The sequence below is a fragment of the Bombina bombina genome, chromosome 2 (genome assembly GCF_027579735.1).
Source record: "Bombina bombina isolate aBomBom1 chromosome 2, aBomBom1.pri, whole genome shotgun sequence".
In the NCBI taxonomy this organism is placed as follows: Eukaryota; Metazoa; Chordata; class Amphibia; order Anura; family Bombinatoridae; genus Bombina; species Bombina bombina.
Genome location: NC_069500.1, coordinates 447648632 through 447671612, shown reverse-complemented (window position 1 = coordinate 447671612; position 22981 = coordinate 447648632). Strand labels below are relative to the sequence as shown.

The window sequence follows — 22981 nt, the reverse complement described above, 5'->3', positions numbered from 1 at the left end:
ACCTTTACCTCCAGTGATATCAGCAATAATCTCCTTCAAACCAGGCCCGAATAAGGTCTGCCCCTTGAAGGGAATGTTAAGCAGCTTAGACTTTGAAGTCACGTCAGCTGACCATGATTTAAGCCATAGCGCTCTGCGCGCTTGTATAGCAAAACCAGAATTCTTAGCCGTTAGTTTAGTTAAATGAACAATGGCATCAGAAACAAAAGAATTGGCTAGCTTAAGTGCCCTAAGTTTGCCAAGTATGTCATCCAATGGAGTCGCTACCTGTAAGGCCTCTTCCAGAGACTCAAACCAGAACGCTGCAGCAGCAGTGACAGGGGCAATGCACGCAAGGGGCTGAAGGATAAAACCTTGTTGACAAAATATTTTCTTAAGGTAACCTTCTAATTTTTTATCCATTGGATCTAAAAAAGCACAACTGTCCTCGACAGGGATAGTAGTACGCTTTGCCAAAGTAGAAACTGCTCCCTCCACCTTAGGGACTGTCTGCCATAAGTCCCGTGTGGTGGCGTCTATAGGAAACATTTTTCTAAAAATAGGAGGGGGAGAGAACGGCACACCTGGTCTATCCCATTCCTTATTAATAATTTCTGTAAACCTTTTAGGTATTGGAAAAACATCAGTACACACCGGCACTGCAAAGTATTTATCCAGTCTACACAATTTCTCTGGCACTGCAATTGTGTCACAGTCATTCAGAGCAGCTAAAACCTCTTTAAGTAACACGCGGAGGTGTTCAAGCTTAAATTTAAATGTAGAAATATCAGAATCAGGGATTCTCCCTGAATCAGAAGCATCACCCACAGACTGAAGTTCTCCTTCCTCAGCTTCAGCATATTGTGAGGCAGTATCAGACATGGTTCTTAAAGCGTCAGTATGCTCTGTATTTCGTCTAACCCCAGAGCTATCTCACTTACCTCTAAGTTCAGGTAGTCTGGCTAATACCGCTGACAGTGTATTATCCATGACTGCCGCCATGTCTTGTAAAGTAAACGCTATGGGTGCCCTTGATGTACTTGGCGCCATTTCAGCGTGAGTCCCTTGAGCGGGAGTCAAAGAATCTGACACGTGGGGAGAGTTAGTCGGCATAACTTCCCCCTCGCTAGATTCCTCTGGTGATTAATTTTTTAAAGACATAATACGATCTTTATTGCTTAGAGTGAAGTCAGTACAATTGGTACACATTCTAAGAGGGGGTTCCACCATGGCCTTTAAACATAATGAACAAGGAGTTTCCTCTATGTCAGACATGTTTATACAGACTAGCAATGAGACTAGCAGGCTTGGAAAACACTTTAATTCAAGTTAACGAGCAATATAACAAAACGGTACTGTGCCTTTAAGGGAAACAAATTTTGTCAAAATTTGAAAAACAGTGAAAAAAGGCAGTTACACAAACGAAATTTTTACAGTATATGTAATAGGCTAACAGAGCATTGCACCCACTTGCAAATGGATGATTAACCCCTTAGTTCAAAAAACGGATCAAAAAAACGACAGACGTTTTTTAACAGTCCCAGCAAAGTGCCACAGCTTTACTGTGGCTCCTACCTTCCCCAATAAACGATTTTAGGCTCTTTAGAGATGTCCTGTAGCATGCAGGGGACTCTTGAGGAAAACTGGATGTCTCAGTCTGTAATTATAACTCCGCAAAAAAGCGCTAAAATAGGCCCCTCCCACTCATATTACAACAGTGGAAAGCCTCAGGAAACTGTTTCTAGGCAGAAATACAGCCAGCCATGTGGAAAAAATTAGGCCCCAATAAGTTTTTATCACCAAGCATATATAAAAAACGATTAAACATGCCAGCAAACGTTTTATATAGCATATCTATAAGGGTATTACCCCTGAGAATAAGCATGATACTAGTCGTTATTAAATCACTGTATGCAGGCTTAACTTACATTTATCAGGAATCAGCAGCATTTTCTAGCATTTCCAATCCTAGAAAAAATCATAACTGCACATACCTGATAGCAGAATAAACTGCACGCCATTCTCCCTCTGAAGTTACCTCACTCCTCAGACATGTGTGAGAACAGTAATGGATCTTAGTTACAACCTGCTAAGATCATAGAAAACTCAGGCAAATTCTTCTTCTATCTCTGCCTGAGAACAAATAGCACAACTCCGGTACTATTTAAAATAACAAACTTTTGATTGAAGTTAATAAACTAACTATTTTTCACCACTTTCCTCTTACTACCTCCATGCGCGTTGAGAGTTGCAAGAGAATGACTGGATATGGTAGTGAGGGGAGGAGCTATATAACAGCTTTGCTGTGGGTCCTCTTGCAACTTCCTGTTGGGAGTGAGAATATCCCATAAGTAATGGATGATCCGTGGACTGGATACACCTTACTAGAGAAATGTGTCCACGTCCGATCACAAGGTAAACCGTGCAGTCCATGCAAAAGAGCACCCGACCGTAAAGGCCACGTCACTAGACATAGGGCGTTATGTTCCAAAATAGCCATGAGCCGAAGCAACACTACACAGTAGCAGACAGAATCACATACCAAACATGATTATAAACCCCCTGTTCAATAACCCCCCTCAGGAGATATTAACCCTTGATTCCAAGATACAAAAAGGAACTTCACCGAGACCCTATGCTAAAGTTATTCCCGAAAGGTTGTAGCTCCTCACGGATAAACAGTTGTAATTACAATACATCCATGATTAAAGTAAAATGAAACGATCTTACCGGAATCTACGCCATGGAACAGAAACACGACCCTTCAAGTGTGACAGATGGTAGCGTCGCTTCTGCCATGAACTTGAGAGAAAAAAGCAGGCAACAAAACTCGTCAAGGCAAAGAACGACTGGGGGATGAGGGAAGTGGGGGAGGTATTTAAGAGTTTGGCTGGGGTGTCTTTGCCTCCTCCTGGTGGCCAGGTTCTGAATTCCCAAAAGTAATGAATGCAGCTGTGGACTCTTTCCATTTTTGAAGAAAATGGAAAGATGAAAGCACGACAAAACCACCAGGGCAACCACAAACTCTACCACATAACCTCTCAAAATATCTGAGGAGCTTGTTGTTTAACCAAGAAGCCATCAGATCTATTTCTGGGAGACCTCATCTATCCAAAACTTCTAGATGGAGCACTCCCCTGGTTTAAGAGACTAGTGACTATTAAAGGGACACTGTAGCCAAAAATTTTCTTTTGTGATTCAGATTGAGCATGAAATTTTAAGCAACTTTCTAATTTACTCCTATTATCAAATTTTCTTCATTTTCTTGGTATCTTTATTTGAAATGCCAGAATGTAAGTTTAGATGCTGGCCCATTTTTGGTGAACAACTTGGGTTGTCCTTGCTGATTGGTGGATACATTTATCCACCAATAAAAAAGTGCTGTCCAGAGTACTGAAACCAAAAAAAAGCTTAGATGCCTTCTTTTTCAAATAATGATAGCAAGAGGACGAAGAAAAATTGATAATAGGAGTAAATTAGAAAGTTGCTTAAAATTGCATGCTCTTTCTGAATTACAAAAGAAAAATTTTGGGTACAGTGTCCCTTTAAGTCTGCCTCCCAAATGCTCACCCCTGAAACTGAACAGAGATTATTCTCTGCCCAGCACAACATTTAGAACACCTCCCTCATTACCAGGGAACTGCAAACTGATAGAAGTAAGCCACTACAGTGACATTGTCTAATAAATGTAGAAAAGTCTCTCTTCAACAGAGGCCAGCTCCGAAGAGCCCTGAAGATTGTAATGAGTTCCAAAAGCATCAAATGTATTATAGACATAAAACGAATTGACTCCATCTTAAAAGAAGGAACTTTGAGAAACTTGTTTAAAGTCTTTAAATCTAGATGTGGCCTGTAACTCCCCTGTTTCTTCGGAAAAATTAAGAGGTTAGAATAAAATCCCTGGCCTTGTTCCAACCTTGGAACTGGGACAATAAATCCCAAGGATTCCAGATCTAAGACTGACTGAAAAAGAAGGGACAAAAACCTAGATTGAGAAACCATGCCTTATAAGAAAGCAGCAACATTAGCTGGATTTAAACTCTCAACCTTCTGGTTGAAAGGCAGCTGTGCTAACCACTGGACCACAATAGACTGCTAATCCCTCATGGTCAAGACTGCTAATGCCATAATTTTTCTTAATGTCAAAAACAGTGTCACAAATGAAAGTATTAGCTGACCTTAAAAGTCTTAACCGATTCCAAACTCTATAGCAGCAGATTCACCAGAAAACTGCTCAGATAAGCTATCACATCAACTAGTATAGGATGAGGCAACACAAGCAATAGCTCCCTACCCATAGGGTCATAAAAAATTGTAATACATCTAGCCAAAGTAGAAATAGCACCATCTACCTTAGAGCTAGTTCCCCAAAGGTCTTTGACAAAAAAAAACAGAATTTATGCTTACCTGATAAATTACTTTCTCTTACGGTGTATCCAGTCCACGGATTCATCCTTACTTGTGGGATATTCTCAATCCCTACAGGAAGTGGCAAAGAGAGCACACAGCAAAGCTGTCCATATAGCTCCCCTCAGGCTCCGCCCCCCCAGTCATTCGACCGACGGTTAGGAGAAAAAGGAGAAACTATAGGGTGCAGTGGTGACTGTAGTTTTACTAAATAAATTTGAACCTGACTTAATTGCCAGGGCGGGCCGTGGACTGGATACACCGTAAGAGAAAGTAATTTATCAGGTAAGCATAAATTCTGTTTTCTCTTACTAGGTGTATCCAGTCCATGGATTCATCCTTACTTGTGGGATACCAATACCAAAGCTTTAGGACACGGATGAAGGGAGGGAACAAGTCAGGTAACCTAAACGGAAGGCACCACTGCTTGCAAAACCTCTCCCCCAAAAATAGCCTCCGAAGAAGCAAAAGTATCGAATTTGTAAAATTTGGCAAATGAATGCAGTGAAGACCAAGTCGCTGCCTTACAAATCTGTTCAACAGAAGCCTCATTCTTGAAAGCCCATGTGGAAGCCACAGCTCTGGTGGAATGAGCTGTAATTCGTTCAGGAGGCTGCTGTCCAGCAGTCTCATAAGCCAATCGGATGATGCTTTTCAGCCAGAAGGAAAGAGAGGTAGCAGTCGCTTTCTGACCTCTCCTCTTACCAGAATAGACAACAAACAAGGATGATGTTTGTCTGAAATCTTTAGTTGCTTTTAAATAGAATTTTAAAGCACGAACCACGTCAAGATTGTGTAAAAGTCGTTCCTTCTTAGAAACTGGATTAGGACACAGAGAAGGAACAATGATTTCCTGGTTAATATTCTTATTAGAAACCACTTTTGGAAGGAAACCAGGTTTGGTATGCAAAACAACCTTATCTGCATGGAACACCAGATAGGTGAATTACACTGCAAAGCAGACAATTCAGAAACTCTTCGAGCAGAAGAAATGGCTACTAAAAACAAAACTTTCCAAGATAATAACTTAATATCTATGGAATGCAAAGGTTCAAACGGAACCCCTTGAAGAACTGAAAGAACTAAGTTTAGACTCCATGGAGGAGCCACAGGCTTGTAAACAGGCTTGATTCTAACTAGGGCCTGTGCAAACACCTGAACGTCTGGTACAGCTGCCAGACGCTTATGTAACAGGATAGACAGAGCAGATATCTGTCCCTTTAAGGAACTAGCTGACAAACCTTTCTCCAATCCTTCTTGGAGAAAAGACAATATCCTTGGAATCCTAACCTTACTCCACGAGTAACCCTTGGATTCACACCAACAAAGATATTTCCGCCATATCTTATGGTAAATTTTCCTGGTGACAGGCTTTCTGGTCTGTATCAGAGTATCTATAACTGATTCAGAGAAACCACGCTTAGCTAGAATTAAGCGTTCAATCTCCAAGCAGTCAGTTGCAGAGAAACTAGATTTGGATGCTTGAAAGGACCTTGAATTAGAAGATCCTGCTTCGATGGCAGTTTCCATGGTGGGACCGATGACATGTCGACTAGGTCTGCATACCAAGTCCTGCGTGGCCACGCAGGTGCTATCAAAATTACCAAAGCCTTCTCCTGTTTGATTCTGGCTACTAGCCGAGGGAGAAGAGGAAACGGTGGAAAGACATAAGCTAGACTGAATGACCAAGGCGCTATTAATGCATCTATCAATGCGGCCTTGGGATCCCTGGATCTGGATCCGTAAAGGGGAAGTTTGGTGTTCTGACGGGACACCATCAGATCCAATTCTGGAATGCCCCATAGCTGGGTCGGCTGAGCAAAAACCTCTGGGTGGAGTTCCCACTCCCCCGAATGGAAAGTCTGACGACTTAGAAAATCCGCCTCCCAGTTGTCTACCACTGGGATGTGAATTGCAGATAGATGGCAGGAGTGATCCTCCGCCCATTTGATGATCTTGGATATTTCCTTTATCACTAGGGAGCTCTTTGTTCCTCCCTGATGATTGATGTACGCTACAGTCGTGATGTTGTCCGACTGAAATCTGATGAATTTGGCCTCAGCTAGTTGAGGCCACGCCTGGAGCGTATTGAATATCGCTCTCAGTTCCAAAATGTTTATCGGGAGAAGAGATTCTTCACGAGACCAAAGACCCTGAGCTTTCAGGGAGTCCCAGACCGCACCTCAGCCTAACAGACTGGCATCGGTCGTGACAATGATCCACTCCGGTCTGCGGAAACTCATTCCCTGAGACAGGTGATCCTGAGACAACCACCAGAGAAGAGAATCTCTGGTTTTCTGGTCCATTTGTATTTGCGGAGACAAATCTGCGTAATCCCCATTCCACTGTTTGAGCATGCACAGTTGCAGTGGTCTTAGATGAATTCAGGCAAACCAATTACCTCCATGCACTGAGCCACAGAAGGCCGAGGAATGGAATGAAGAACTCGGCAAGTATTCAAAAGCTTTGATTTCCTGACCTCTGTCAGAAAGACTTTCATTTCTACCGAGTCTATTAGTGTTCCCAGGAAGGGAACCCTTGTGAGCGGGGACAGAGAACTTTTTTCTACGTTCACCTTCCACCCGTGAGACCTTAGAAAGGCCAGAACAATGTCCGTATGAGCCTTGGCTCTGTGAAAAGACGATGCCTGTATTAAGATGTCGTCTAGGTAAGGTGCTACTGCAATGCCCCGCGGTCTTAGTACCGCAAGAAGGGACCCTAGCACCTTTGTGAAAATTCTGGGAGCGGTGGCCAACCCGAAAAGGAAGGGCCACGAACTGGTAATGCGTGTCCAGAAAGGCGAACCTTAGGAACTGATGATGATCTTTGTGGATAGGTATATGTAGGTACGCATCCTTTAGATCCACGGTAGTCATATATTGACCTTCCTGGATCATCGGCAAGATTGTCAGAATGGTTTCCATTTTGAAAGATGGAACTCTGAGGAATTTGTTTAGAATTTTTAGATCCAGGATCGGCCTCAAAGTTCCTTCCTTTTTGGGAACTACGAACAGGTTTGAGTAAAAGCCCAGTCCTTGTTCTGCAATTGGAACTGGGTGTATCACTCCCATTTTTAGTAGATCTTCTACACAGCGTAAGAACGCCTGTTTCTTTGTGTGGTCTGAAGACAAACGAGAAATGTGGAACCTTCCCCTTGGGGAAGAATCCTCGAATTCTAGAAGGTACCCCTGAGCAACTATCTCTAATGCCCAGGGATCTGGAACATCTCTTGCCCAAGCCTGAGCAAAGAGAGAAAGTCTGCCCCCTACTAGATCCGATCCCGGATCGGGGGCTACCCCTTCATGCTGTCTTGGTAGCAGGAGCAGGCTTCTTGGCCTGTTTACCTTTATTCCAGCCCTGCAAGGGTTTCCAGGTTGCTTTGGGCTGTGAAGCGTTATCTTGCTTTGCGGCAGCAGAGGTTGCAGCGGGCCCGCTCCTGAAGTTGCGAAAGGAGCGAAAATTAGCCTTGTTTTTGGCCTTAAATGGCCTATCTTGTGGAAGGGCATGGCCCTTTCCCCCAGTGATATCCGAAATAATTTCTTTCAGCTCTGGGCCGAATAGGGTATTCCCCCTGAAAGGAATATTTAACAGTTTCGTTTTGGACGACACATCCGCCGACCACGATTTGAGCCAAAGCGCTCTTCGTGCCATGATGGCAAAACCTGAGTTTTTCGCCGCTAACTTAGCTAATTGGAAAGCGGCATCAGTGATAAAAGAATTAGCAAGCTTTAGAGCATGAATTCTATCCATGACCTTGTCGTACGAAGTCTCCCTCTGGAGCGACTCCTCCAGGGCCTCAAACCAAAATGCCGCTGCAGTAGTTACTGGAATAATGCAGGCAATTGGTTGAAGAAGAAAACCTTGCTGAACAAATATTTTCTTCAGCAATCCTTCCAATTTTTTATCCATAGGATTTTTGAAAGCACAACTGTCCTCTATTGGTATAGTTGTACGCTTAGCAAGTGTTGAAACAGCTCCCTCTACCTTAGGGACCGTCTGCCACGCGTCCCGCCTGGGGTCGTTTATGGGGAACATTTTCTTAAAGATAGGGGGGGGAACAAAGGGTACACCTGGTCTCTCCCACTCCCTAGTCACAATATCCGCCACCCTCTTTGGGATCGGAAATGCCTCAGTGTATACAGGGACCTCTAAAAACCTGTCCATTTTACACAATTTTTCTGGGACCACCATGGGGTCACAATCATCCAGCGTAGCTAAAACCTCCTTAAGCAGTACGCGGAGGTGTTCCAGCTTAAATTTAAACGCTAATGAATCTGCCCGCTGAGAAACTTTTCCTGTGTCAGAAATTTCTCCCACAGACAGACCGTCCCTCACTGCTACTTCTGAGTGTTGTGAGGGTACTACAGATAAATCATCCAAAGCTTCTGATTGCTCATCCTCTGTATTCAAAGCTGAGCTATCTCGCTTTTTTGGAAAAACTGGCAGTTTGGATAAAAATGCTGCAAGGGAATTATCCATTACTGCTGCTAATTGTTGTAAAGTAATAGGGGCCAATGCGCTAGAGGTACTAGGCATCGCTTGCGCGGGCGTAACTGGTGTCGACACATGGGGAGAGGAAGAAGGGCTATCCTCATTACCTTCCGTTAAAGAATCATCTTGGGCTACATTTTTAAGTGTCACTGCATGGTCTTTAAAATGCTTAGATGTTTTAGCACACTTTATACACAAATGCAATGGGGGTACCGCCATGGCTTTTAAACATAATAAACAAGGTCTATCTGAAGACTCAGACATGTTTGACAGACTTAGACAGCACTACAATACAGTAAAAATCACTTTTTGAAAAAACGTTACTGTGCCTTTAAATAATAAAAAGTACACAATTTTTTACCAAATCACCAAAAAACATCCGATCGTTATGACATTTTCACCACATAATCCCAATGCTTTGAAATGATTGCACACAAATTTTCAAATCAATTAACCCCTTATTGCCCAAACCGGAGCAAATTGAAGTAAACTACCGGTTAACACACTACAGCACGGTGCCACAGTCTTTGCTGTGGGCCTACCTTCCTTTTGGGTTATTTGTAGAAGAAAAATAAGCCTCCCTGATGTCCTCCTGCACTCTCAGGACTCTACACGTGAAGCTGCATGAAGCTGTCTTGTAAATCAACTGCGCAACTGAGGCGCGAAAATGAGGCCCCCTCCCTCTTCATTCCAGAGTTATGGGGCCTTCCTGAGTCAGACTAGGTGTCTTATAATATGCCAGGCGTAATAAAAACCCCAAAAGTGTTTCCAACGATTTAAACACTTGAACAAATGTAAGATTACACTAATAAAGTAATCGATTTAGCCCATCACAGTGTCTACCAGTATTTAAGCCCTTAACTGAAGCCATCCTTCTATACTGTGTCTCAGAAAATGGCTTACCTTCCCTCATGGGGGTTTCTGTCAGTCTTCTAGCATTACCAGGTCTTGTTAGAAAAAAATGACTGAGCATACCTTAAGCAGTTAAGCCTGCAAACTGTTCCCCCCAACTGAAGTTCTCCGGTACTCAACAGTCCTGCGTGGGAACAGCAATGGATTTTAGTTACAACATGCTAAAATCTTTTTCCTCTCAGCAGAAATCTTCATCACTTTCTGCCTCAGAGTAAATAGTACAAACCGGCACTATTTTAAAATAACAAACTCTTGATTGAAGAAATAAAAACTACAAATCTAACACCACAAACTCTTTACCCTCCCGTGGAGATGCTACTAGTTAGAGCGGCAAAGAGAATGACTGGGGGGGCGGAGCCTGAGGGGAGCTATATGGACAACTTTGCTGTGTGCTCTCTTTGCCACTTCCTGTAGGGATTGAGAATATCCCACAAGTAAGGATGAATCCGTGGACTGGATACACCTAGTAAGAGAAATAATATCCCTTTTAATTACAGCTTTAGTATTTAAAACGCCAACAGGCTACACCACTCTTAAGAGAATATTTCAGAAATAGCATCAGAATTTGCATAACCAACTGCATAACAGACTTAATCTCAGGGACATTAGGATCCTTGCTCAGGTTAAAACAGAAAAAAACTAAGTATGATTCTGTATCTTCATCAGAGACCAGCTCCTGATCATCTAAAAATACCTCACACTCTGAGGACCAAGAAGACAAACCAGGGCCTGAAACATGCAGTTTAACAGACTTAGATCTATTTAAATCAGATAAGCTAAATTAGGGATTATCAGAAACTGAACTTTTATTGAGGGAAGCCAGATACCATTAGATGCAAAAGCAGCATTAGTCTGATTAGAATGTATCAAATGATCTATACAAGAATTGCAAAGATGAGCAGAAGGCAAAATATCAATAAGCTTGGAAAACACATTAAATATTAGTAGAGAAGTGTACAGTGGATCTATATTATTAGGAATTAACATTTAAAGAAGTAGGGACAGATTAGTATGAACCATCATCAAAAATACAGGCCCAGTCTGAAAACCACAGAAAATACAAACAATGTGGTAAACAAATGATATTTAAGTATTAACATATAAACTCCTAATTAAGGAAAATAAGCAGGTAAATGCATAAGCATAGATCCTTACACCCCAATAAACGAGCTCTAGGTGGAATTCAAAATCTTACCCCCTCCAAAATAAGGCGTGCAAAAAAAGTTGATGAGCACTAAATAAAAATAGAAAAAGCTTTCATTCTATTGGTTGATTGGACTAAAAAAAAACAGCCAATAGTTATGCAAGGGCACCCCTATATAAGTATTCAAGCTTCATTGTGCAGAGTTGACGTCAAGACTCCCTCTGCAAGAAGAAAAGAAAGATTGTATGGAAGAAGGAGAAAGACAGAAGATGGAAGAAAAGGACCGTCATGAAAAAAGAAGAGGAGCACCGCCAGAGTCAAGTTGGTGAGTACAAACTGAGGTTTAGCTTTAGGATTTTTTTAAAAAAAAATTTTGGGTGGGTTTTTTATTTTTAAGATTAGGGTTTTTTCCCTTTAGGTTTTTTAGTTAAGATTTTTTTTCCTAAAAAGAGCTGAAACACTTTAGGGCAATGCCTTACCAAATGCCATTTTTAGGATATTCTTTTTAGGATAGGTATTTTTTTTGTTGGGCAGCAAAAGAGCTGTGGGCACTGCCCTACCAAATGCCCTTCTACAGGGTTATCTTTTTTTTAGTATAGGGTTTGGTTTTAGTTTTATTGTAGAATGTGTTGTATTTATTTTACAAAAAACCCTTTTTATTTTAAATTGTGGTGTTTTTGTTTTTTTAATAAAAGGGGTCCTTAGTTTTAGTATAGGCATAACTGTTTTTTTAATTTTTGATAGTGTTGTTTGTTCTTTTCTGTAATGTTAGGTTTTGATAGTTTTGGTCAATTTTGTAACTTAGGGGGTTTTAGCTTAGAGGTGGGGGGGGGCTCGGTAGTTACGTAATGTTGTGTAGTAGTCTGCGTTGGGGGGTTGTGGCGGTATAAGGGTTAATAGGTTAGGAAGTTTATTGCGGTGGGCTATTGGCAGTATAGGGGGTTGACAGGCTAGGAAGTTTATTGTGATGGGTTGTTGGTGGTTCAGGGGTTAATAGGGTAGGAAGTTAATTGCGGTGGGTTATAGGGGTATAGTAGTGTAGGGTTAGTTTGAAGTGGGTTATGGCAGTTTAGGGGTGCATAGGTATAGTTATTAGGCTTGGTGCTATATATTTAAAAGGGATCCTTTACTTTTCATCGCCAATGTCGGTGCCGATGATGCTTGGAATATTTTGACAGCATCGCCACCTATTCCAATGTATAGTAAAACACACCTCTGCAATGCTGCCTCTGAAGAGTAATGTTGTCACTTTTAAATATTTTGCTGGGACATTGCATCGGATCCCTTTTGAATATATTACCGACTTGCAGCACTTTCAATCATCGGGGCCTAAGTGTACCTACTAATAGCATATAAGCTAAGTCAGTGCCCACATAAATGTTAACTACATACTTACCTAATAATCAACCACACTACTGGACTTACCAACAGGAGGAGGCTATGGACTAGTTCCCGTGACACCTGTGGCAGGCCTGTGACTAACTCCCACTGGGTGTAATTGTGCCACTAACCAATACTCCATAAACTTCCCTCTGTTCAAATAGTAGCTCTCTGAGGAGAAAATGGGCCTTAAAATCGTTCCGAGGACCCGTCACAGAAGAACATCTGGAACACCTATATTATTCACCTTCCTACTGCGGAGGCAAAGATAAGACTGATTTACCAATGAGGTGGGAGGGTTTTTAAGGGCTCTTGGAGTTTTGGGAATCTTTGCCTCCCCTAGTGGCCAGGAGTGGTAATCCCAGGAGTAATGGCTGGTGGACTCTCACCACCTATATGAAAGAAAAAAGCTGAGCCAAACATGCTAAAATAGACATCTCAATATAATAGACTGCAGGGAAATAGGAACTAACAGACATTAAACATACATGATAAAGTAGGCCTATAGGGTTCAAACAGGGTAATGGAGGCAGATTACTGAACCATTGTGAACAAGTGCCCGACAAACATTTGTCTGCTCCAGAAAGTAAAAAAACTGTAGTGAGGAAAACAACTAAAGAAAATCATCTTAAAGTACAACCACATTCCATGGTCCAATATGAGTAGCTCAGCAGATACACTTGCTTGTTGGAAAAGCCTGCAATGTTCTATGATGACAACAGGCAGCCCTGCCAGTGTAGTAGTAAAGAGCATTATGCCCTGACAATAGTGATTATCCTAATACTCTAGCTGAGCTACAATTCACACTAACACACTTTCAAAGAAGAATGAGGCAAAGCTGACAAAAAGGGAGGTAATGAGGGCCTATGAAGACTTTAGAGAGCTTCTTTCAGCTAAAAGAAGCTCTCTAAATCATTATTGTCCTGTTAAAAGATACAGGAAAATTATAGCAGCTTACATAAAATTTTACCCTCAACCTCAAGAAGTTTCAGAATATTTTCACTACACCTAAGCAGTCTCTTCGACATGAGAAATCCTTCCTGACAAACCAAATGGTTAGAATCAAAATCTGCAAGGAGGGCGCTACAGAGCCGTGAGTTAAATCACCACAAATTATTTATTACAAAAACCTACAATTTAGGCAGACACAAATAAAACATTGATATAGTATATGTGTAAGTCAAGCTTACTAAATAAAAATAATATCATGAATATATAAATAAAAAGTTTAGGGACGTACTCCCATAAATTAACATAAATTATGCTTACCTGATAATTTCCTTTTCTTCCATGGGAAACAGTCCACAGCCGCATTCATTACTTATGGGAAATAAGAACCTGGCCACCAGGAGGAGGCAAAGACCCACCAGCCAAAGGCATACATACTTCTCCCACATCCCCTATCCCCCAGTCATTCAGCCGAGGAACAAGCAACAGTGGAAGAAGCATCAAGGTGAAAGGATGCCAGAAGATAAAAAACAACAACGCCTCCAAAAAAAAACGGACGGGGGGCTGTGGACTCTTTCCCATGGAAGAAAAGGAAATTATCAGGTAAGCATAATTTATGTTTTTCTTCCTAATGGGAAAGAGTCCACAGCAGCATTCATTACTTATGGGAAATTTATACCCAAGCCAAAGAGGACACAGAATGCCAAAACGGGAGGGTAGGTGGCGAACCAATAAAAGCACCAACCTAAAAACAGATTCCCAAGAAAACAAAGTCCCAGTTCGTCCGAAACAGGGATCAACAAACATTTTGAAAAAGCTGTCCCAAAAACACAAATCTACCAACAGTCCAAAGAACCTAGATAGAACCACGAGTGGGCCCAACCGAGAGCACCCACCACAAGGACAGCATCTGTCAGGGGCAACAACCCCGCCGCAACCCCTCAACCAAACAAGGGACCCCGACTAAAAATTCTCAGAGGGAAAAGACAAGACAGAAGAAAAGGAACACCATCCAGGGTGACAAAGAGACAACCCAGAGCCACACAGTCGGCTACACCCGAACAGACTATATGAAAAGTCGAGAAAGGACCAGAGAGAAACAAACGAATCTCCATGACCAACAAACGCAAAAACAGTCACCATATAAATGAGGACATGAAGGAAAAACCCCCACCCCAGGGAGCAGGGGAAAACAGATCAAGTCCCACACCCCAGACCACAAGAGACTGAGGACGCCTCACAAGCAAGGAAAAATTTCCGTAGCCGGAGAAAAACTCTGGTGAGGGACAGGAAAAGGATGACAAAAACTAGTGGCACAAAAATAAGCAGAGCCCCCACCCAAAAACGGATACAAAACATCCCGCTCCTGTGCAACTGAAACTGTGCAGAACACTACACCACTCTAGGCCGCAGAGCAGCGGAACATCCTTCCTGAATTAACCCTTCTGAACAAAGAGATCCCAAAGATCCAACTCCCCCAGAGGGTCAGAAAAACACCTAACAAGGGACCCTAAAGTGCATGCTAGCGTTCAAGGAGCAACAGTTGCCCTGGAGAGAACAGCAACCTTCTGCAAGCTGGGTAGCAAAGCTAACCGTAGGACCATCAGGCACGCTTGATCAAGACGACTAGACCCCGGGAAAACCCCAAAGACCCGAGGACACAATCCCTAAGGGCAAGCTCACAGGCATCAGATATAAAATAGCAAGTAATCGCAGCTGAGTACAAACCCAAGAACTGCAGCTTGCTAGACAGACAAGCTGACCACTAGGCCACCTAGGCTCAATAGCTTGCCAGCAGACAAGGTAAAATAACTGCAGCTGTTTCCCAACAGCAAACATTCCGCTTACTAGGCAGTGAAGTTAATCCAAATAAGACAAGAGTCCCTCAGAAAAACACGAGACAGGGAGCACGTGTCCCCAGGGCACCCAACCAATTTACAAATGATTGTATAGGCACCGAACGCCCTAAGTGTTGAATGAACAGCGCAAATCCTAGGACAGAAAGGAATACAGACCTCCCAGAACCCAACAAAGAGCCAAGACTGAGAGCAACCGCTCAAGCCCCCGTAACACAAGCAGAAAGGCGACCAACAAGCTCAACCCATGCCCTGTGACAAAGTCTGCAGAAGGCAGAGACAAAGGGGAAAAAGAGGTAAAACCAAGCTGGAGATAGTCCTAGACACGAAAGAGGAATAAGATAAGGGAACCCCTTAACAAAAAGGCCCAGAGCCCATCCTCCACAAAGGTATCAAAACAAAAATACCCCAGACTCCCTAAAAGGGAGACAATAGGACGCATCCTGACCCAACCCCAAATCCCAGGGGCATAACAGGGACATAAAGATAGGAAAGAGCTAGACTGCCAGAACCGTAGACTCTCCCCCGAGATCCACGCCAGAATCAAAAAGGAGGAAACCAGACTTCCATAAGTAAGCGCCCAAGGCGACATGCCCCAAGCCGGACCAGCTGGCAGGCTATCTCAACGAGGAAAAAGAACCTCAAATCAAAATCCAAGAAGGACCCAAGAGATACTGCGAAAAACCCGCAGCACGAGTCCATTAGGGAAAAAAAACCTAATCCGTAGCCCGAGGCACAGGACTCCAAGAACAGAGCCCACCATGGGCACAACCCCCCAAGGGGCGATACAGACGACCAGGGCACCAGTGACAACAATGGAGAAGTCAATCCAAAATCCCATCAGAGCCTAAAAAGCTCCCAGGGGCGGAGGAAGAGGACATTGGCCACCTCTGCATGACAGCCTAAACTACACAATGGCAAAGACTTTAGTAGAATCATCAACAGCAGCTCAAAAGGACATAACCGCTCAACACGGTAAGGACCACACCCCTCGGATCAGGGATGCGAAAGGATGCAGTGAGATACCACCGGTCCCGACGTCGGGTACGGAATGACACAGGCCAGCCCAAGCATTTCCGACATTCAGACCTGAAGGTCCAGAAGAATAGTGTAATTTTTTTGTGTGTGTGTATACAAACAAATAACTGAACAAGAGAATCAGTAGGTCCCGCCGGACCAGCCAGGCGCAACATGCGTCACTAACAAGTAACAGGTCACACACAAAACTCCGGAATAAATCCGGGAACAACTTCCATAGAAGAACTTAAATCAAGCCATCCCAGAATTCCTATAGGGAAAACAGAAAGAAAAATAATCTGGACCGGATAAAAGAGAAACAATGGCACCCGCAGGCATCCACCCAGAAGGAACTATGTCTCCACAGGACCTGCCAAATGGAAACCGTAACCTCCAGAAAAAAAGACTGTGAAAACTCAAAGTAGAGACACATCCCCACTAGCCTTGAACCTTTGCGAGAACTGAGAAGTCCTCGGACCATAAAGGGAAGGATCCCCCAATAAGTCAAACAGTCGTCGTAATAGGACACGCAGCCGCACAATCCTATAACGAAAAGAACAACAAGGGGGAACAAACACCCCCGGGGGGAATATTATAGTGCCATTCACAGTCTGAACACCCGGAATAGGCAGGCAGCCACACAACTGCAAGGAAACTTCAAGGTCCTGCAAGCGAATCAGCGCCATTAAAATATTAAATTGAAAATATCCCGCCATCTCCGGAGGAAACAATCCACCCTGCGCGGAGGGAACATTAACATCAGGGCCAACCTCAAAAGTAAAAGGAGTATGCGATTGGGAAGGCGCCTCCTGAGAAACAGAGCCCCCAGAGGCGGATGGCTCGGAAGGCCCAGGGTCCCCCGAGGGACCCGGCAAACTATCCAGGGACGAGAGACAAGATTGGCAGACTTGCGATAACAGGGCCAAATTACGGTCCTCATTCGAGGACGACACAGAATTACAATCCTCATCCGAGGACGACTCAGAATCGAATATAAAAATAGTCCCGACATTGGAATCCTCCATGGCTTAAGACTGCACAAAATAAACAGAGATTGGGAAAAAAACAGCAACTGGCACCTGACACCAACAATGGCTGGGGGCACTCACCACCTTCTATGACCAGACCTCAGAGGAGCAGACTCTTTCCTCCGTCACCACTCAGTCAGGAATGCGGAAGGGGAAGAAGACTCCACCCAAGCGTAAAAACGCGCCCGGTCACCAGATGCCCCGCGAAATCCCCAAAAACCGCGCATCTAAAGGGCGGCAAAACTATGCCCACAGAAAAAGTTAAGCAAGTCTGAATAAAATAGGCATAACCTGAAGGTATAGTTCTAGGCCGTGTAAACCACAACCGAAAGAACAAGCCAATATGTGCCACATAGGCATATGTCTCGGCCGCAGAGCTCCTATTCACATACACAAGCAGGTTGAATCACATAAGAAACATGATGAACGAAAACCCTTCCCCGTTCACTAATCCACCCTAAGGAGAAATTATCCCATGATTCCCAGATCGGAGCAGAAGGTGCCTCAGCGACATACTGTCATAATAATCACATTACAGATAACGGAATAAAATTAAACAATCTTACCGGAATCTACGCCATGGAACAGGAACACAGCCCTTCAAGTTTGACAAATAGTAGCATCGCCTCCGTCATGGACTTGAGAGAAGACAGCATGTAGCGAAACAAAGTTCGGCAACCCCAAGTGCTGAAAACGGAGCTGCGAATATGAGTCAGGATGGTGTCACAGGGGAAGCTCCCACTGCATCTCCGGACTCTCACTTGCGCCCAGGCCCTCCACGAGAAACTGACAGGACTACTTAAAACTCCTGTCCCATTTCAAAGGGTAGCACCCCTCATAAGAGACATATGAAATAGAAATAAAAGTAAAAAAAATTGTAAAAGAAAACTTCTGACACATCTCTGCCAACCTCCTGGGACAAAAGGCAAAGAATGACTGGGGGATAGGGGAAGTGGGAGGAACATTTATGCCTTTAGCTGGTGGGGCTTTGCCTCCTCCTGGTGGCCAGGTTCTTATTTCCCATAAGTAATGAATGCGGCTGTGGACTCTTTCCCATTAGGAAGAAAATAATTACTAGCAATACCACCTTAAAACCTGGTCATGTATTAGATAAAAAAAGGACAAAGGCTTTAAGTAGAAATCATCCGAAAAACAGCATTGCCAGATAAGATCGGGTGATACCTTACATGTTTCCAGGTCACCTCACTTTAACCTTATTGCTGCAGACTCTTATTACCTTCCATATAAACCAACTATCATGGATCCATTTGTCTATGCCGGCAACTCTACAGGTTTCCTCCGGTCTCCTCCAATCACATGGTGTGACATAATGTGGACACCTGAGCCGTTTTTACTTAGGAGATTCCTTCTTTTTTCCAGTAGGGTCATGTGATGTGACGTAATGTAAACACAGGGTACTTTTCTTATTTCTTATAGAGGATATCCTCTCTAATGCTGCAGGCTCAATAAAGTATTTAGAGTATTAATCATAGTCAGTTTCAACTTGAATGTGCAGTCCTGTATATTAAGCCAACCGTGTACTCAAGTACTTTTGGTACACAGCTCACTTTTCGGTAGATCAACCTTGAGTAACACCTCAAATAGGTGATGGTGAGATGACAAAACTTTTCTCCACCAGATTCAACGCATTTCACCCACATCTAGTGCTTTTTCAAGATGGTGCTGATATTTCCAAGCTTAGTCCCCTTAGCACCACAGGAGTGTCTGGTACACCACAAGAAAAAATATAGCTTGTTAAGTTTGCATTGGAAGATCAAATGCTTCCAAAAATTTTCAATAAAACCTGCAAGGTAAGAGCACATTAAAATCCAAAGAAGAATATGGAAGCAAAATCCTGAAACACTTTCCTTCAAAATATAAAAACAAAATGCAACCTGAGGTATGCCAAAGTGTGGAGAAAGCTAGATTCAGCAGGAGCAGAGCCACAGACTAGAGCAGGGGCCAGCAACCTTGGCACCCCAGATGTTTTGGAACTATATTTCCCATGATGCTGAGAAACTATTTAGGCTGTCTGAGGATCACGGGAACTGTAGTTCCAAAACATCTGGGGTGCCAAAGTTGCTGACCCCTGGACTAGAGCATCAAGCAAGTGGAATTCTCACATGCCTGGGGGCCTGCAAGGCAAGATTATAATTCAAATACCCTTTCAACAAAATAAACTTCTACTGAGTAGGATTATTTTTTTTATTTTTTTTGAGTAGAAACAAAATGGAAGCTAGAATAAAATTAATACATTTTCAAAAGAGAAAGGGAGAAGGTTGAGGGCTTGTGGAAGGTTTTTATCTACTCCAGGTGACATGGCGCAACATATATATGACGAAAGAATACTATTGACCAATAATCTAAATCTCTACTCTCTAGCAAGATGATCTAAGATGTCTCTTTAGTACTTAGAGGTCCCCTCAAAGAATTTCAGAAAGACACATTTTTAATTTGAAAGCTTTTTATCTAGTTGTGCAGAGTTTGGATGTATAGAAAATACAAATGTGTTGCAATATAAAGCTCTCCATTTCTCTTCACCCAAAAATATTATAATAAATATACACATATAAATAAAAGCACATCACGGCTCAAAGCCAGTGGTAGTATAAAAAAATGAAAAATGTGGCCTTGTGTGCAATGTTTACTGTCCATTTTGACCTGCTCCAACCCTGTAAAATAAAGGTCATAAGTTATAGTGAAGGACCTGGTTGTGAGGAAACAGTAAATAGAGCATTTACAAAATACATTTCTTACTGCTTCTAATTCTTTCTGTGTTTCATCCTCCATTCGTCTAATATCTTCCATTGTTAAATCAATCCATTTGTCAATCCAACAGAACACTTGGCGGTTAAAGTTAGTGAATATTCGCTTTTCTTGCTAAAAAAAAAAAAAAAAAAGCAAAAGAAAAAAAAGATAAAACATAAAAATCAATACAATGGAGTATACATAGTGAAATGGCAAAAAACAATATAATATAGTCCACAAATTCATTCATAACCTATGGGAAATACTTCACCTGGCCACCAGAAGCAGGCAAAGACACCCCCATAAAGAGCATTGAAGTATCCCTCACATTCCCATACCCTCTCTCTCAGTAGTTCAAGCCAAGGATAAGGAAAAGTAGAGACACACAAGGGGTAAAGAGGTGCCGTAAGACTGCCGCCACAACACTATCATAGGGTGGGTTCATGGACTCTCACTGCCAAGAAGGAAAATAATTTATCAGGTAAGCATAAATTATATTTTCCTTCTAATGGCAGGGAAACTAAAACCCAGGCTGAGGAGTCCACAAAAAGTTAGGGAGGGAAATGTAGAGAAGGCAGTCCTTAATTACTAGGCACCACTGCTTAAAGAACCTTTCTCGCAAAAACATAACATCAGTACAATTTTGTGAAAGTATGCAAAGATGACAAGGTAGCAGCCATACAAATCTCTTCAAATGAAGCCTTATTCTTGAAGGCCCAGGAAGTAGACACTGCACAGGTAGAATGTGCCATAATCTGGGATGGAGGCTGCTGACCCACCTCTATTTAAGCCATGCAAATCAAAGGGCCAAAGGGAAAGAGTAACCAATGTGACCTTCTGACCCTTACGCTAACCAGAAAACAGAACAAACAAGGAAGATGATTGACGAAATTACTTGGTAGCATGAAGATAACACTTTAAAGCTCTAACAATATCCAGATTATGTAATATCCTCTCCTTGGTGGAAGGATTGGGACAAGACTGGACAACAATTTCTTGATTGATATTGTGAGTTGAAACAACCTTAGGTAAAAACCACAGTTTTGTCTGAATGAAACAGCTTTATATGGATGAAATACCAGGTAAGGCGGATCACACTGAAGGGCAGACAATTCCAAAACTCTACAAGCAGAGGAAATAGCTAACAGAAACAACACTTTCCAAGTTATTATCTTATTAACAGAATGCCGTCTTGGATATCCTCCAAAGGAGATTTTACTGAAATCAGATCAGATAAGGAGTCACACCAAAAGGTTGCAGCCATAGCCACCATAGCTATGCCTACGGCTGGTTGGAAAAGCAAACTTCTTTGAAGGAAACCCTTCCACAGATATCCCTCTAATTTTCTATAAATCCTTGAAAGATGTGGTATCCTCCAGAGGGATAGTAGTGCATTTAGCCAGAATAGAAATGCCACTGTCTACCTTAGACACAGTATTGCACACTTCCAAATGCCTATCTGGCACAGGAAACATTATTTTCAAAATTGAAGAGGGAGAAAATGGAACACCAGGTTTTCCCCATTCCTTAGATATAATTTCCGTCACCAATGAAGGTACCGGGAACACTTTCAGGGGTTTCCAACTTGAACAGTGTTTAAGCTTCCTCTTCCCTGCAACTGGGCTGGAAAATCATGAGGAAAAGATCCAACTTCAGATGGAGTTTGCGCAATGGGGTCACAGAGAATTGCATAAGCAGGAATATGGGTCGCTGTTTGCAGTTGTAGGACTGGCCTAGCTGGGCATACTGAGGTTTCTGAATAAGCAGAACGTCCCGGGGTAGAATGAGATGGCGGGGAGACCGCGGACATCTGAATACCAGGGCCCCCTGAATGAGACTGCATAATTGAGCAGGACGGCACACAGTATGTAACGTGCATAGCATGCATTTATTAGAATCAAATAAAGTAGTAGAACAAGTCTCCTCCTGACTAGGTTCAAGCACAGAAGCATCCATACTGACTGTGTAGGGGGAGCAGGAGTTAGCACTGATGGTGCACTATAATAAATTGAGTGAAATTACTGTGGACTATTGTCTGCCCAAAATCCTACTTTAATCAAAAGCTCTGTCTGAGGTGCTTCACCATCTCTGTATCAGGCTGAAACTCCCACTCTGCACCGAAGCTGTTGCGCACTCGCTGCAAGCGGGGATGACATCAAAACTGCCTGTTGCGGGAGTCGTTAACACGACCACCGCCGCAGGCCTTGTGCGTAGGGAGAGCGCTTTCTAATAGCTTGTATGTCTGTTACGGTGTCTCCGGACACATTTAACTTGCCATAATTAATGCTTTTTCTGTAAAAGCCAAATAGCGAGTGTGGGCTTTTTGGGGGGAGCGCGAGACCATGTCACAGGCCGCCCTATATCATCTGACAGTGGCACGCACATGGTCCGAACAGCAAGTCCAGTCAGAGAACAAGGTGCCGCTTCTGAGCAGATCGCTCTCATATGCCCCTTAGAAAACAACCTCTATCTTGAGGTCTCATGTGTGAATGTCAGGATACCAGGAATCAGACAGAGACGTGAATTGCTAAAATAATCACAACCTTTATTAAATAATAACAAAAATAATAGAGAGTCCAAAAGCCAAACGACAAGCCAGGAGTCAAAGCCAGAGCGGGTAGTAAGTTGAGCTGGATCAGAAACCAAAGCGAGTAGTCAGACGAGCCGGGGTCAGGAACACAAAGATTAGCAGAGTCAGGAACAAGCCAGTGATCAGGAACCAGAAGGGATGTCAAACAAGCTAGGTTATACACAGAGTCAGGAACACAGGAACTCACAGAGATGTCTCAGACAATGCAAATGCAAAGGCAGACTGAACTCAGGCACTTAAATAGGGACTGCAACCTCACTCTGATGATGTAGAAAGCAGTGTTACACACTCTGACAAGCAACTGAGAAAACAGGTGAGTTAAATATGGCAGCAAACAACAATAAAAGAGACACTGACAGTACCCTCACCTCAACAACCCCTTCCTTGCGGGAGGACAAAAGGCTTATTGGGGAAACAGGCATGGAAGGCACGGAGAAGGGCGGGAGCATGAACATCAGAGGAGGGAACTCATGAACGCTCC

General features: G+C 43.0%; 1 protein-coding gene across 1 annotated transcript in view; it reads right to left on the bottom strand.

The window, feature by feature from the left end:
• The window catches only part of PITPNB (phosphatidylinositol transfer protein beta), a gene marked incomplete in the record, with an annotated part of 520198 nt that overhangs the window by 43016 nt on the left and 454201 nt on the right, over positions 1-22981 (bottom strand). Inside the window, 1 exon segment of the mRNA XM_053702082.1 lies at positions 19920-20042. Within this exon segment, the coding sequence (XP_053558057.1) occupies positions 19920-20042 (123 nt within the window).